General features: G+C 42.5%; 1 protein-coding gene across 2 annotated transcripts in view; it reads left to right on the forward strand.

Annotated features, from left to right (window-relative positions):
• The window catches only part of LOC126470849 (chitinase-like protein Idgf4), an 88,937-nt gene that overhangs the window by 40,123 nt on the left and 32,800 nt on the right, over nt 1-16,014 (forward strand). The window contains exons 2-4 of one of the 2 annotated variants that reach the window (XM_050098868.1): nt 2,568-2,806; nt 11,777-11,909; nt 12,244-12,416. In XM_050098868.1, the coding sequence (XP_049954825.1) occupies nt 2,568-2,806; nt 11,777-11,909; nt 12,244-12,416 (545 nt within the window). The remainder of the gene's footprint in view (nt 1-2,567; nt 2,807-11,776; nt 11,910-12,243; nt 12,417-16,014) is intronic. The other variant, XM_050098874.1, reaches the window with a different exon arrangement.

Here is a 16,014-nt window from a genome sequence, read left to right on the forward strand (position 1 = left end):
TAAAAACTAAACGAGCAGCGATAGAAATACACCGTTTGTTGCAATATGCTTGGGACAACAGTACATTTTCAGGCGGACAAACTTTGGAAATTACAGTAGTTACAATTTTCAACAACAGATGGCGCTGCAAGTGATGTGAAAGATATAGAAGACAATGCAGTCTGTGGGTGCGCCATTCTGTACGTCGTCTTTCTGCTGTAAGTGTGTGCTGTTCACAACGTGCAAGTGTGCTGTAGACAACATGGTTTATTCCTTAGAACAGAGGATTTTTCTGGTGTTGGAATTCCACCACCTAGAACACAGTGTTGTTGCAACAAGACGAAGTTTTCAACGGAGGTTTAATGTAACCAAAGGACCGAAAAGCGATACAATAAAGGATCTGTTTGAAAAATTTCAACGGACTGGGAACGTGATGGATGAACGTGCTGGAAAGGTAGGGCGACCGCGTACGGCAACCACAGAGGGCAATGCGCAGCTAGTGCAGCAGGTGATCCAACAGCGGCCTCGGGTTTCCGTTCGCCGTGTTGCAGCTGCGGTCCAAATTACGCCAACGTCCACGTATCGTCTCATGCGCCAGAGTTTACACCTCTATCCATACAAAATTCAAACGCGGCAACCCCTCAGCGCCACTACCATTGCTGCACGAGAGACATTCGCTAACGATATAGTGCACAGGATTGATGACGGCGATATGCATGTGGGCTGCATTTGGTTTACTGACGAAGCTTAGTTTTACCTGGACGGCGTCGTCAATAAACAGAACTGGCGCATATTGGGAACCGAAAAGCCCCATGTTGCAGTCCCATCGTTCCTGCATCCTCAAAAAGTACTGGTCTGGGCCGCCATTTCTTCCAAAGGAATCATTGGCCCATTTTTCAGATCCGAAACGATTACTGCATCACGCTATCTGGACATTCTTCGTGAATTTGTGGCGGTACAAACTGCCTTAGACGACACTGCGAACACCTCGTGGTTTATGCAAGATGGTGCCCGGCCACATCGCACGGCCGACGTCTTTAATTTCCTGAATGAATATTTCGATGATCGTGTGATTGCTTTGGGCTATCCGAAACATACAGGAGGCGGCGTGGATTGACCTCCCTATTCGCCAGACATGAACCCCTGTGACTTCTTTCTGTGGGGACACTTGAAAGACCAGGTGTACCGCCAGAATCCAGGAACAATTGAACAGCTGAAGCAGTACATCTCATCTGCATGTGAAGCCATTCCGCCAGACACGTTGTCAAAGGTTTCGGGTAATTTCATTCAGAGACTACACCATATTATTGCTACGCATGGTGGATATGTGGAAAATATCGTACTATAGAGTTTCCCAGACCGCAGCGCCATCTGTTGTTGAAAATTGTAACTACTGTAATTTCGAAAGTTTGTCTGCCTGAAAATGTACTGTTGTCCCAAGCATATTGCAACAAACGGTGTATTTCTATCGCTGCTCGTTTAGTTTTTATTGCCGTTTCAAATATACCGGTCATTTTTGAAACACCCTGTATATAAAGTGTGTGTGTGTGTGTGTGTGTGTGTGTGTGTGTGTGTGTGTGTGTGTGAAATAGGTACTGCCCCCTGATTTTTGTTGTTAACGAACTCTAACAGTGGGATCTTTGCAAATCAAGATGGCAAACACATATATTTTTCTTTGGACATAGAAGAAAATGGAACGTTGAATTACCTTTTACCTCTGCGAAGTGGATTAAATATACTTATAGACAATAAAGAACTTTTTAAAGACAAAATGAAATCTTTTATGTTTGCAACTTTCCCTGTTCGTCAGAAGAAATTTGAATAAGTAATTGTGTCTCTATCTCAGACTACAATATCCATCTATGTGCGCGCGAGTGTGTGTGTGTGTGTGTGTGTGTGTGTGCGTGTGTGTTTGTGTTTGTCACTTAGCAGTAAATTTTTGATAATAAAATATAACTGGTGGTATAGGAACCATTTCGATGACTTGTCAATGAATTGCACATAATAGCTACAGACAACAGCCTTAGCGGTTTGACTATTAGAAGCCAAATAGTAACTGATAATGAGCATACAGAGGAAAAAATTCATTCGAAGAAGAAGTGGACATGGTTGCCGATGTGGTCTATAGCAAGAAGACGCTTTTGATGTAGTCCCCCAATTCGCTCTATCATGTGCAAGTGTTTTCATCCGTGAATAACTGCTGCAACATGCAATCATTTGGACCTGCTTACTGTATTCATGCCTTTCAAAATTACCTATTGGCAAGATGTTTTGCTAGTCTGTCACCACGATATGGATGCATGTGCGAAACAAACTCATTGCGGTTATAAGTTTCAGGATGGGCGAAGACTTCGTCAGTCTTTGATGGCTCTCCTGAGGATGACTGACAGGCACCCTGTCCAAATATTTTGGGGCGTAGTAAAGGAAGAGCGGCTGGAAGCCCCAAACTTCTTTTAAAGTTCAGTTATCGAGGAAATTTTTTAATTCGCGTTAGTCACGGTTTACTTCTAAAAGACGACACGTGCTGAGAAAGATTATCTCCTCAATCTTTACATCCTACTTGCTTGAGAACGTAACAACTGTTGCAGATCCGAAGCGTATGCTCGTGTCGGAGATCGAGCCCAGCCTGACCTACTGCACGCACCTCATCTACGGCTACGCCACCATCGACACGGACAGTTACAAGGCGGTGCCGCGATACCAGGACGACACCTCCAAGTACACCAGTGTGGTGGCGCTCAAGGAGCGCTTCCCATCGCTGAAGGTGCTTCTGTCCATCGGTGGTGGAGGCGCCGACGCAGACCAGCGGAAGAAGTACTTTGAGCTGGTTAGTGTCGTAATAATAGATTGTCATAAAAGAGAACTACTTAGACCATACAGTGAGGGTAAGAGGTTTTGATCTGATGACAGCATAAACAAACTCTCGAAAGCACAAAGAGAGTGAGTGTGTGTGTGTGTGTGTGTGTGTGTGTGTGTGTGTGTGTGTCTGAAAGAGAGAGAAAGAGGCAGACAGAGACAGGTAAAGCTGTGCAGTACTGTTAGAAAAGAACAAAGAAGTGGGTGTGGAGCAAAAAGAGAACTCAGTGTTAATATCGGGGTATTATGGGACATTTAATGAAAATTAAACTCAAGCATGGCAGCGCTAGTTAATAAAATAACTTCACAGAAGCTGATGTCAGACATGAACTGCGGGATTAGAATAATACGAGTTCGATCTTCTGTCCCCGACATAAGGATCACACGACGTGTAACATCAGCTGCTAAAAACTGTTAACTTTTCATAGAACAATAAGCACAAGCACGATGAATATCGCATACATACCAGTTCTTCATTAGAATAACACTTAGAAGAAGCGAGTGAAACACTGAAGGGATGTTGAAGGAGATGGCAAAATAATCGAGTAACAAATATGATTTTACATCTTTTAGTGAAAGGAAAACTGAAAAAAATTGGTCATTCCAGCACAAAGCAGAAAGCTTAAAAGAACGGAAAGACTAACACAGAATACGTTAAATAAAAGGAAGTAGAGAAGAAAATAACAATTTGTCGAAACTTTCTTGGGCATTAGTATTTTCGAGGACACTACATAATTGTCACCTAACGATGGCCTAATAAGCAAAAATTGAGTAATAATAGACAAATATTAGTGGAACTAAACGTTCTTTATAAGATTTTCACCCTTACATACGAAGTTGTGCTAAGAAGAATCGCTCGAAGTATCAACTAACATGAAAGAATGATGGTACCTGTGAAGCAAAACGTGATGGCTAAGCAAGGAAGAAATCAGATGTAATACCGGTCACACGAAAGAGTATTTCGTTGAATAACAAGTTTAATTCTGATAATGTCCTAGGACGGAAGAATAAGTTCTGAAATTTGTACTTGTGGAGAAACGCATTGGACAGGTGCTAATAATGATCAGAGGTAAATCTTGAAACGGAGTTTAGATAAGCGTTTAGAGTCAGTTACAACTGAAAGGCATTAAAAGTTATGTGGCTAAAAAAAGTACGAATGGACGGCGCATTTGCTGGAAAGACGCGGACAAAAGTGAATGGAAAATCAAAACCAAGAGAAATTTTCTACCGTATTCGCGGTAAAACTGCGCCGATGAAACAAGCGTATGATGTTTCAGTCTGATCTTTCCAAATGGGGTTTGTCACAAGCTAACGAACGAGCTGAAAGATTCATGTGCTTTACAGGTACTTTGGTATAGTTTATCCTTAAAGTAATTTTGGGAATGGTAGAAACAGACAGCATTTCAAACGAAAGTGACACTGGTCTCTTTGGATTCTAAGAGGACAATTTAACCTGTAAATATTTTGTTTCTTGTGTGTACTTAGGCTAGCCTTATTGACTGAAAGTTAACATGAACATAATAGAGAAAAGAGATACATAAAAGAGTAATGTGTTGCTGTTACCCAGGTATGTCCAGAAAAAAGCAACGTCTACAGGATAGGCATCAGTGCTATGACAATATTTGTCTTTAACAATCTCACAGACGACAGTAATTCCTGTAAGTTTGGCTGTAGAGATGGACAACATATCCATTCTGCACCACTTGCAGCCAGCTAGGACTCTTGATTGAAAAGAACGAGACTTTATTCTACAACAGCCTGCCCAACTCCAAGGAGCGGAAAAAAATGTCTTTGGAACACAGCAGCCAATTAAGCTCTCAAATACTCAAACAACTTTTACTTCTGAGAAGAGAAATGAATATGCTGACTGACAATAACGTAATTTTTAAAGGTAATGTCCTATGGAGAAAGTTCTCAATACATAATTATCTCTTTGTCTCAGAGTGTGTGTGTGTGTGTGTGTGTGTGTGTGTGCTTTTGTGTGTGTGGGTGTGTTTAATTGTTCGCCTATGAACTTCACTCATTAGGTAGTGTTTCGGCTAGAATCTATCAGGTGTAACTAGTAACTGATAATAAACAAATATAAAGGGTAAATTTATTCGACATTTAGCGATAAACATCATTTGCAGGACAAGTGGACAGTACAGAGAAAATAAGAGTACTTAATTTGTTGTGCACTATCAGAAATTAAATAAAACAAAACACATAGCATAATTAAATATTACAACACAATGTCACTGCGCCTGTACTCTACTGAAAAACGAAGAATATTACAAAATGCAAAAGTGACATATTTCTGAGAGGAATAGGGGGTCATAAGCAGAGACCGCAAAAGAAGTTTAGGATAAGAATGTAATTGCAAACACAAAATTATAAAATTACGAATAGGACGAAATTAATAAATACTTTAGACACATAGTCCACAGATTTATTTAAAAAAAGACGTATATGTATCAGACAAAGAGGTAAATACATCGAGGCTGAATAAGAAAAGACGTGCATCACTCATAATAAATCGTAGCGGGCTACAAAACACGATACGTGGAGCAAGAGGAACATGACGGAAAAAGAAGAAATGGAAAAATACTAATACAACTCAGTACGAGAAAGTCAGGTTAACAATGCAATGAGAAAGCTCTATTTTTCTTTTTAATCTGCTGATTGGCTGCTCAGCACGAAACATTGTGACACTGCAATACACTTTGGAGGTGCGGCGGTGGGACTTGGAGTCCCATACCACCCTGCAACGGTGACAGTACGCCATAAAAACGTAGTCCAACATGGGCAGGTAAGAGTGGAAAGTCGTGGACGTGGAATGGAGGGCTAGTCCTGGCAAAGGAGGCAGCCGTAGTGGGCGTGGGAGGCCCAGCGCTAGTCCTGTTCGGAAGCCGATTCCGCGAGGATGGTCAGCGGAACCGGTTGGCGATGCCAGCGACGTGGATGTGTAGTCCCAACGTGGCGTAGCCCATGGACAGTGTCCCGTAGGGCAGCCACTTTCTCATAGAACCGCGGCGCGTTGTTGCGTATAGTCTCCTTGAGGGGGACGATATCTGCTTCATCATGCAGAGTCACAATCCGCGTGAGTGCGGGGCGTGCAGGCTCCACCTGAGAACCTTGTTCTGCAGGCGCTGCAACGTCCGCATCCTGTGACACTAATCGTGTCCCATGCAGTGGAGCCATACGTGAGGGCAGGCAGGATAGCGGCCCGGTAGATACGGAGCTTGGTAGGCAGGTTAAGTTCCCTACTACGGAAGAGGGGGCACAAGGTCCTGGTCAGCTTTTGCCCCTTGTTGGCGACATACTCTGCATGACAGTGGAACAGCAGCTTGTGGTCCATCTGGACCCCGAGATAGGTGGTCGTCGGGGATCAGGGCACCTGCACGCCCGCAATCGAAATATTGCGGCGGAGTACTGGGCGCCGTTTCGTGAGGTAGACCGCCGTAGTTTTGGTGGCATGAAGAGCGATTTTGTTTGTCTGGCACTATGTGATGGTGGCGTCCACCTGTCGTTGAAGGCGGGCGGTGACGGCGTCAGTTCAAATGTGGGTGAAATCTTATGGGACTTAACAGCTAAGGCCATCAGTCCCTGAGCTTACACACTACTTAACCTAAATTATCCTAAGGAAAAACACACACATCCATGCCCGAGGGAGGACTCGAACCTCCGCCGGGACCAGCCGCACAGTCCATGACTGCAGCGCCCCAGATCGCTCGGCTAATCCCGCGCGGCACGGCGTCAGTGATACGTCCAGTGGTATAGAGTGCCGTGTCATCAGCATATTGTGCCAGTTGGCACTCGGGGATGACCGGCATATCATTCACGTAAATGTTAAAAAGAATGGGAGATAGCACGAATCCCTGTGGAGTGTGTAATGGTTCTTTATTTACGTGACCATTACGGCACTCCAACCCCAGTTCTCGATACCAGTAATGTCATACTACTTTTCTGCGAAGTAAGAGACATATTTTTGTGACAATATTCACATTTGGTTTTATTAATGTATAGGTACTCCGATGTATCGATATATTACAGTGATATGGTTCTTGTGTGTATTCATTTATGTGAGACTGTCATAATCTTTGACTTATTTGTAACCGTTTTGACGCGATTGCGCAAAGAGCAGTCTTTGTTTCATTTTGCAGAAGTTAAGTTGTTATTTCGCTTTGTAAAAGAACAGTCAAGTCTTGTGTTTGGTTAAAGTGGAAATCAAATATATGAAGATTGATACAAAACTGTTTTCTTGGTAATGTGCCAATTAAGAAGAAGTATATGTGAATTTACAAGAAGTTTAATAAAAATGTGGATCGTGAACACCAAGTCAAAAATTATTTTTGCCACACCATTGTTCTGATCTGGGATTGTTTGATCATTAAGAATTTCCTGGAAAACGCATTTGTTAGGTCTTCAAATATTGCTAAAATACAGATCTGGATCTTCTAGCAGCCAAAGTGGAATCACCCTAGAATCAACAAAAAGAGCCATAACAATTTCGACGAAATCTACGTGGGAATCCGTTCAAGATAAGTGCCAAAATTAATGACTTTTTTACAGTGACTTCATTATTTCCATTCTGATGATACCATCCACAGTCAATAACTTTGTTGTTGCCCGATAAAGCGAACATATGCTGCGTCAGCAATATTATTAATCTGATTTCTAACCTACTTTGCAAGTGGTGGTATTGTTAGAAGTGCCAACTGTCAATGGGCGAATGCCAGAACGCATTCCCTGGTGAGCCACGAGGAAAGTCCTACCACGGAGGAAGTCACCCACAATCTTCACATAGATATCTGGTATTGGTGTCTGCGTCAGCATCTTGCACACGAGGTTGTCGGTCCAGATCTTATCGTAGGCGTTCTGCAAGTCCAGAAAAACCGCAGCTGTCGACTTGGCAGCGTTGAAGCCTTTGCTGATGTGTTCAGTGATTCGGAGGACCTGAAGTTCGGCAGAGAACAGAGCGGTGTGAAGCAGTCTTTTTTTTCCTTTATAGAGTTTCGATTCCCCCTGAAGGGGGCGGACTGGCAGCAGCTTAGTATGCCACTCTTCAGCCTACAGAATTTGTTTTAAAAAGATGAAGATAATAAATAATAAAAGCCGGCGATAAAATCGGTGACTTAAATGGTAAAATGGCGGAAATAGTGGAACTTACAACATAGAACAAATGGTTGATGATGCCAATAAAATACATATGAAGCAGACAGGTAAAAGAATAGACAGACAATTAAAAAACACGGCGACAGTCTGGTTTCTGTTCGCAAGCGATATAAAATTTACACCCAGCGACAGCATGGTTTCTGTTCGCAACACTTTGAAAAGACAAACAACACTGAACATTCACTTGAACACTGCACTAAAAAATTGGCATAAATATGATATACCAGAGCCGAGGGCAGATGGAGGGAACCTGGACAGATGATGGGAAAGGAAATGGGAGAAGGGGGGAGGAGAGGAAAAAACGAAGTGGGGGGAGGGGGGAAAGGAGCTGATGGAGGACAAGGACCCATAATTGGGGGGGGGGGTGTGCTGGGCAGACACGACAAGTAGTGCGGAAAGGCGGAGGAGGGGTATACAAAAGGACTCAGCAGGGTGGTGGGAGAGGGGAGACAGAGAGGTTAGGTAGGGTGAAAACAGGATGGCAGGGAGGGGGGAAGAGGGAGCCCGGGGAAGGACAGAGGAAAGGAGGGGGGGGTGAGGATCAGAGTTGATAGGAGGGATAAATGGAGGGACAGAGGGCATCATCCGGGAGGGGGAGTTGACGGAAGCCACCTTGGGAAAGGAGATGAAGGGTGTAGAGAAGGAGTGTAGGGGGGACACAGCATTAAAGTCGTGGCAGAGGACGGGGATTGGAGAGGAGCAACCAGGGGGTGAGGGGAATCGAGGCGGCTGGAGGCATAGCGTATGCGGATATGTTCGAGGAATAGGAGCAGATGGGGGAAAGGAATGAGGTCATAGACGATCCGGGTGGGGGACGGGAGGCGTATACGGAAGACGAGGCAGAGTGCATGGCACTCAAGGATCTGGAGGGACTTATAGAATTTGGGGGGGGGGGGGCGGATATCCAGGCGGGACTGGCATAACAGAGGATGGCACGGATTAAGGATTTGTAGGTGTGGAGGATGGAACTGGGGCGCAACCCCCATGTCCGTCCAGAGAGGAGTTTGAGGAGTCGGAGGCGGTTGTAGGCTTTGGAGTGGATGGAGCGGAGATGAGGGATCCAGGTGAGGCGACGGTCAATCTTTCTTTCATTTATTTATTTGTTCCTTTTATTACACACACTCGCGGTGTAATCAGCGAGAGTAAGCTGTTACTGATCTGATACATCGGCGATTGACTGCCGAACGTCAGACAGTTACGCGATTTCGAAGGTGAAACTACTTGGCTGCAATTCTCTGTGAACTGTTCTCTGCCACTTGGGACAGCTGAGGGAAAAGCTCTCGCCAGCGGACTGTCGCGATTCTGCGAATGTTCCGCTCCGACACAGTAGATGGGGCTGGGCACAAAAGCCGGGGAGGAGGTCGCCGATGTGCGTCTGGCGTCCAGGTCCACTACCCTGTTCAGAGTACGGGCCAACGCAAGGCACTGCCACCGCCGCTGTCGCTTCACGGCGGAAGAAGCGAGCTTTGGGGATCGTATATTATTCTGTGGGTTCTGTTTGTGCGCCTCTTCCAGGGATGGCACATTTGGCGCAGCAGGGAGTGTGACGAACAGGTGCCCACGGTGCGAGGGCGTTGGCTCGCCTGCAGTTTTCCCGCGCACGCCATAGGCGAGCATGATCGCAGGCCGAAGGCTGATGATGTAAAGTGGCGAGAAGCCTGTCGATTGGTGTAACGTTTCCCGCCGGAGTTTGTGACCAGAAATCTAGTCAGCTGGTACCATCAAATGCCCCAGGTTCTCAGGGATCGCTGCGCGGTGGAATGTTGGAGAGATTCCATTCCGGACCGCCAGAGGAACAAGTGCTGCTGTCTCGGTATCTTGGACAGCCTTGTTAATGTCCCGCGTTCTCGAAAACTTAATAGTACTTCCTGAGACGAGAAACTCGCGGCCTCTTCTGTCGGAGTCCACATCTGAAGAGACGGTACAGTAGTTGCACATCGCCAACGAGCAGCACTTAATTGTCTAGCTGTCGACGACGGGCGCCAGCAACTGACTGTGGTAGTGTAATTGGCAGCTCCGACTCGGTAGGGACTTAATCGACTTGCACTGACACCCTCAGCAGTGAGAGTATCCGTGTTGTGGCAACAGCAGTCACTAGTTACATGAACGGTTGAATAATTTGGCCAGGTGCTCACTGATTGTGACGCGACAATGCAATACAGCCAATAAATAGGTCAGCTGTCGTCCTGCTCACAACAGTTGAACGGAATAGTTACATCTGCATCTACATCTACATTTATACTCCGCAAGCCACACAACGGTGTGTGGCGGAGGGCACTTTACGTGCCACTGTCATCACCTCCCTCTCCTGATCCAGTCGCCTACGGTTCGCGGGAAGAATGACTGCCGGAAAGCCTCCGTGCACACTCGAATCTCTCTCATTTTACATTCGTGATCTCCACGGGAGGTATAAGTAGGGGAAAGCAATATTCAATACCTCATCCAGAAACGCACCCTCTAGAAACCTGGACACCAAGCTACACCGCGATGCAGAGCGCCTAGAGCGCTTCTCTTGCAGAGTCTGCCACTTGAGTTTGCTAAACATCTCCGTAACGCTATCACGCTTACCAAATAACCCTGTGACGAAACGCGCCACTCTTCTTTGGATCTTCTTTATCTCCTCTGTCAACACGTCCTGATATGGATCCCACAATGATGAGCAATACTCAAGTATAGGTCGAACCAGTGTTTTGCAAGCCACCTCCTTTGTTGATGGACTACATTTTCTAAGGACTCTCCCAATGAATCTCAACCTGGCACCCGCCTTACCAACAATTAATTTTATGTGATCATTCCACTTCAAATCGCTCCATACGCAAACTCCCAGATATTTTACAGAAATATCTGCTACCAGTGTCTGTTCTGCTATCATATAATCATACAATAAAGGATCCTTCCTGCATTTCGCTGCAATTTTCTAATACTGCAACTTCTCTGTATACTACAGCATCATCCGCGAAAAGCCGCATGGAACTTCCGACACTATCTACTAGGTCATTTATATATATTGCGAAAAGCAATGGTCCCATAACACTCCCCTGTGGCACGCCAGAGGTTACTTTAACGTCTGTAGACGTCTCTCTATTGAGAACAACATGCTGTGTTCTGTTTGCTAAAAACTCTTCAATCCAGCCACACAGCTGGTCTGATATTCCGTAGGCTCTTACTTTGTTTATCAGGCGACAGGCGAAACTGTATCGAACGCCTTCCGGAAGTCAAGGAAAATAGCATCTACCTGGGAGCCCGTATCTAATATTTTCTGGGTCTCATGAACAATATTTCCATACCCCTCGAATCTAATTTGCCAATCAATCTGTGCTGTGTTAGAAAATAGAGATAGATTTGACTTCATATATGCTTATTTACACCCCAGTGTTTAATATCAATCCAGTTTATGTTGTTTTGCAATAAATCTATTGTTATATTCCGACCATCAGTCGTTATAGTACTACACTTATCCATCATAAATACTGTCCTTAATGCCTTCTTTATTTTCTAGGGCTCACTCACATTAATTTGCATCATCAATGCTTTGTGTACAATAAAAGTAGGGTTTCTTGAGGGTGGAGTGTTTCGAGAGGGCAGTCCAGTGACAGATTACGTAAATGAACGGTCAGTAACATCCTACCTCCATCTCGTGCGTCTCGCAAAATATATTTCGTGTATATTATCTGGACGTAGTATTCTATGGTGTTCAGATGCACAAAACAAGATAAATATTCTTCAGATGTAAAAAAAAACTAACTGAAGTGCAGGAAACTTATTTAAACCTTTATTTATTTTACAGCTTGAAAGTGATGAACACAGACGAACATTCGTGGACTCAGTAAAAGAACTTCTTCAACAAAACAGATTTGATGGCATTGATATAGCTTGGGAATTCCCCTTCAGCAAGGAAAAGAAGGACCGAGGTGCACTTGGTGAATACGAAATATGTAAATTAGTTCAAGCTCTTAAACACATGCATGTACTACATTTTATTTATTATTAAATGATGCAGTATTTCTCATATATTTACAGGTATTCACTCCTCAAAAGTAACATTAATACACAGTATATCAGCTTCATCACATTAGTTGGCTAAGTGTCAAATTCAAAAGCAAACTTTATTATTGTTTTAATAACCTTATATATACTGAGCAGTTTGTAATTCAGATTGATATTTCTCTTGTTGTTAACTTGCAGTAGAAGCTATTCAATTATACTTCTTGATTTTCACTGGCAACTAAAACCAGACTCAATTGTCTTCTTCAGGAAATGTTTGGCATGGTGTCAAGAAAGTATTAGGCTATGCTCACAGTCATAGAGATGAGAATCCAGATGAACATCGCAGGCAATTTTCAGCTTTAATTCGTGAACTGAAATCATCTCTAAAAACTCAAAATGCATTGCTGACTCTGAGTGTAATACCCTACATCAATCATAGTGTGAGTATAAAATACTTCTATTCCATCCTGATATCAGATGCAGTTGTTTCACTTGCAGTACAAGTTTCTTACGTTTACTAAATTTACTTGCTTAAACAACACTAGAGATTGTGATGTAAGTTTTTTCTGTTTTAAAATGAAATTCCTTTATAATTTTCCCTATTGGTACAAAATAAGAACGTCATAGCAATTATTATTTGATGAAAAACTCCTCTTTGTTTTCTGAACATTGGTGTTTCTCAGTATGTCTTAGCAATTGATAAGTATGTGCTTTATACTCCTGCATACAAATAACAAGTGTCTTAATCCGAAGATCTGTGTAGTTTGTGTAAATTATTAAATATTCAACCCTTTTTATTTCTTCCTGTGTGAATACTTCATGGGATTTAAAAATTAGAAAACATTAATGTCTTACTTTTCTTGGAATTGCTGCCAATTCACTGCCTTTTTTAATAAGAATTTTTTTCCCTGTAGATGCTTTTGTATGGACTTTGAATAGATTCACTGAAATTTTAAATATGCTGTTAATTTTTCTCTTCACTTTTAATGAAACACAGAATCACGACAGAAATCAGCCTGAGAGACCATACAGTCACTTCCTATTCTCCAGAATGTCTTCCATAACTGCTATGAGGACAGAACACATACTCGTTTTACATGACACTGATAATGACATTAATTCCAGTTCAGAATTATTCAAAATTTCACTTTGCCTTGGATACCATAGAAGAACCACAACATTAAACTTGAAATCAGTATGTCTCTTTCAATAAAGCTGCTTTATTCCATCCCACCAAGATTATTTTCATGCAGTAGGAACATTATGTCTGAAAGTATATACGCAATTAATTTACAGTGGCTTAATTTCCAAGTGTAAAATACCTTCTAAACAAGCTTGACACTATTCCAGGTGCAAAGTGCTGCTTCTGCGCGACAGGTCATACTGATCTTGGATGTTTCATTTCATTTGGTCGACAGCAAATAACAAAACAATTTAAACCTACCTTTAGAAACCACAATTCTTTTCAGTCTGCATGTCTCAACTTCGGAACACAGTTAATTACGTTTTTTCAAAATATCTGAAGCTCGTTTTTTGTTTCAGCATCTTATCATTTTCACTTATGTAACACAATATTCCAGCATTAAAATAGTGAATGCATATTCCTTCAAATATCAAATTTTTATCACTAAACAAACAAAATCACATAGCTCAGTACAGTCTGAGTATACCTTTTTCAGTTTTCTATATAATGTTTAGTTTTCCGCAGTATAAACTAGATAAAGGGAAATGGATAGGTTAAAGTTAGATATAGTGGGAATTAGTGAAGTTCGGTGGCAGGAGGAACAAGAATTTTGGTCAGGTGAATACAGGGTTATAAGTACAAAATCAAATAGAGATTGCAGGAGTAGGTTTAATAATGAATAAAAAATAGGAGTGCAGGTAAACTACTACAAACAGCATAGTGAATGCATTATTGTGGCCAAGATAGACACGAAGCCCACGCCTACTACAGTAGTACAAGTTTATATGCCAACTAGCTCTGCAGATGACGAAGAAATTGATGAAATGTATGATGAGATAAAAGAAATTATTCAGGTAGTGAAGAGAGATGAAAATTTAATAGTCATGGGTGACTGGAAGTCGACAGTAGGAAAAGGAAGAGAAGGAAACTTAGTAGGTGAATATGGATTGGGGGAAAGAAATGAAAGAGGAAGCCGTCTGGTAGAATTTTGCACAGAGCATAACTTAATCATAGCTAACACTTGGTTCAAGAATCATGAAAGAAGGTTGTATACATGGAAGAATCCTGGAGATACTATAAGGTTTCAGACAGATTATATAATGGTAAGACAGACGTTTAGGAACCAGATTTTAAATTTTAAGACATTTCCATGGGCAGATGTGGACTCTGACCACAATCTATTGGTTATGAACTGCAGATTAAAACTGAATAAACTGCAGAAAGGTGGGAATTTAAGGAGATGGGACCTGGATAAACTGAAAGAACCAGAGGTTGTACAGAGTTTCAGGGAGAGCATAAGGGAACAATTGACAGGAATGGGGGAAAGAAATACAGCAGAAGAAGAATGGGTAGCTTTGAGGAATGAAATAGTGAAGGCAGCAGAGGATCAAGTAAGTAAAAAGACGAGGGCTAGTAGAAATCCTTGGGTAACAGAAGAGATACTGAATTTAATTGATTAAAGGAGAAAATATAAAAATACAGCAAGTGAAGCAGGCAAAAAGAAATAAAAACGTCTCAAAAATGAGAGCGACAGGAAGTGCAAAATGGCTAAGCAGGGATGGCTAGAGGACAAATGTAAGGATGTAGAGGCTTATCTCATGAGGGGTAAGATAGATACTGCCTACAGGAAAATTAAAGAGACCTTTGGAGAAAAGAGAACCACTTGCATGAATATCAAGAGCGTTGATGTAAACCCAGTTCTAAGCAAAGAAGGGAAAGCAGAAAGGTGGAAGGAGTATATAGAGGGTCTATACAGGGGCGATGTTCTTGAGGACAATATTATGGAAATGGAAGAGGAGGTAGATGAAGATGAAATGGAAGATATGATACTGCATGAAGAGTTTGACAGAGTACTGAAAGACCTAAGCCGAAACAAGGCCTCGGGAGTAGGCAACATTCCATTAGAACTACTGACAGGCTTGTGAGAGCCAGTCCTGACAAAACTCTACCATCTGGTGAGCAAGATGTATGAGACAGGCGAAATACCCTCAGATTTCAAGAAGAATATAATAATTCCAACCCCAAAGAAAGCAGGTGTTGACAGATGTGAAAATTACCGAACTATCAGTTTAATAAGTCACAGCTGCAAAATACTAACGCGAATTCTTCACAGACGAATGGAAAAACTGGTAGAAGCCGACCCCGGGGAGGATCAGTTTGGATTCCGTAGAAATGTTGGTACAGGTGAGGCAATACTGACCCTATGACTTATATTACAAGAAAGATTAAGGAAAGGCAAACCTACGTTTCTAGCATTTGTAGACTTAGAGAAAGATTTTGACAATGTTGACTGGAATACTCTCTTTCAAATTCTGAAGGTGGCAGGGGTAAAATACAGGGAGTGAAAGGCTATTTACAATTTGTACAGAAACCAGATGGCAGTTATAAGAGTCGAGGGACATGAATGGGTAGCAGTGGTTGGGAAGGGAGTGAGACAGGGTTGTAGCCTCTCCCCGATGCTATTCAATCTGTATATTGAGCAAGCAGTAAAGGAAACAAAAGAAAAGTTCGGAGTAGGTATTAAAAGCCATGGAGAAAAAATAAAAACTTTGCGGTTCGCCGATGACATCGTGATTCTGTCAGAGAGAGCAAAGGACTTGAAAGAACAGTTGAACGGAATGGACAGTGTCTTGAAAGGAGGGTATAAGATGAACATCAACAAAAGCACAACGAGGGTAATGGAATGTAGTCGAATTAATTCGGGTGATGCTGAGGGAATTAGATTAGGAAATGAGACACTTAAAGTAGTAAAGGAGTTTTGCTATTTGGGGAGCAAAATAACTGATGATGGTGGAGTAGAGGGGATATAACATGTAGACTGGCAATGGCAATGAAAGCGTTCTGAAGAAGAGAAA

The sequence above is a fragment of the Schistocerca serialis genome, chromosome 1 (assembly GCF_023864345.2).
Source record: "Schistocerca serialis cubense isolate TAMUIC-IGC-003099 chromosome 1, iqSchSeri2.2, whole genome shotgun sequence".
In the NCBI taxonomy this organism is placed as follows: domain Eukaryota; kingdom Metazoa; phylum Arthropoda; class Insecta; order Orthoptera; family Acrididae; genus Schistocerca; species Schistocerca serialis.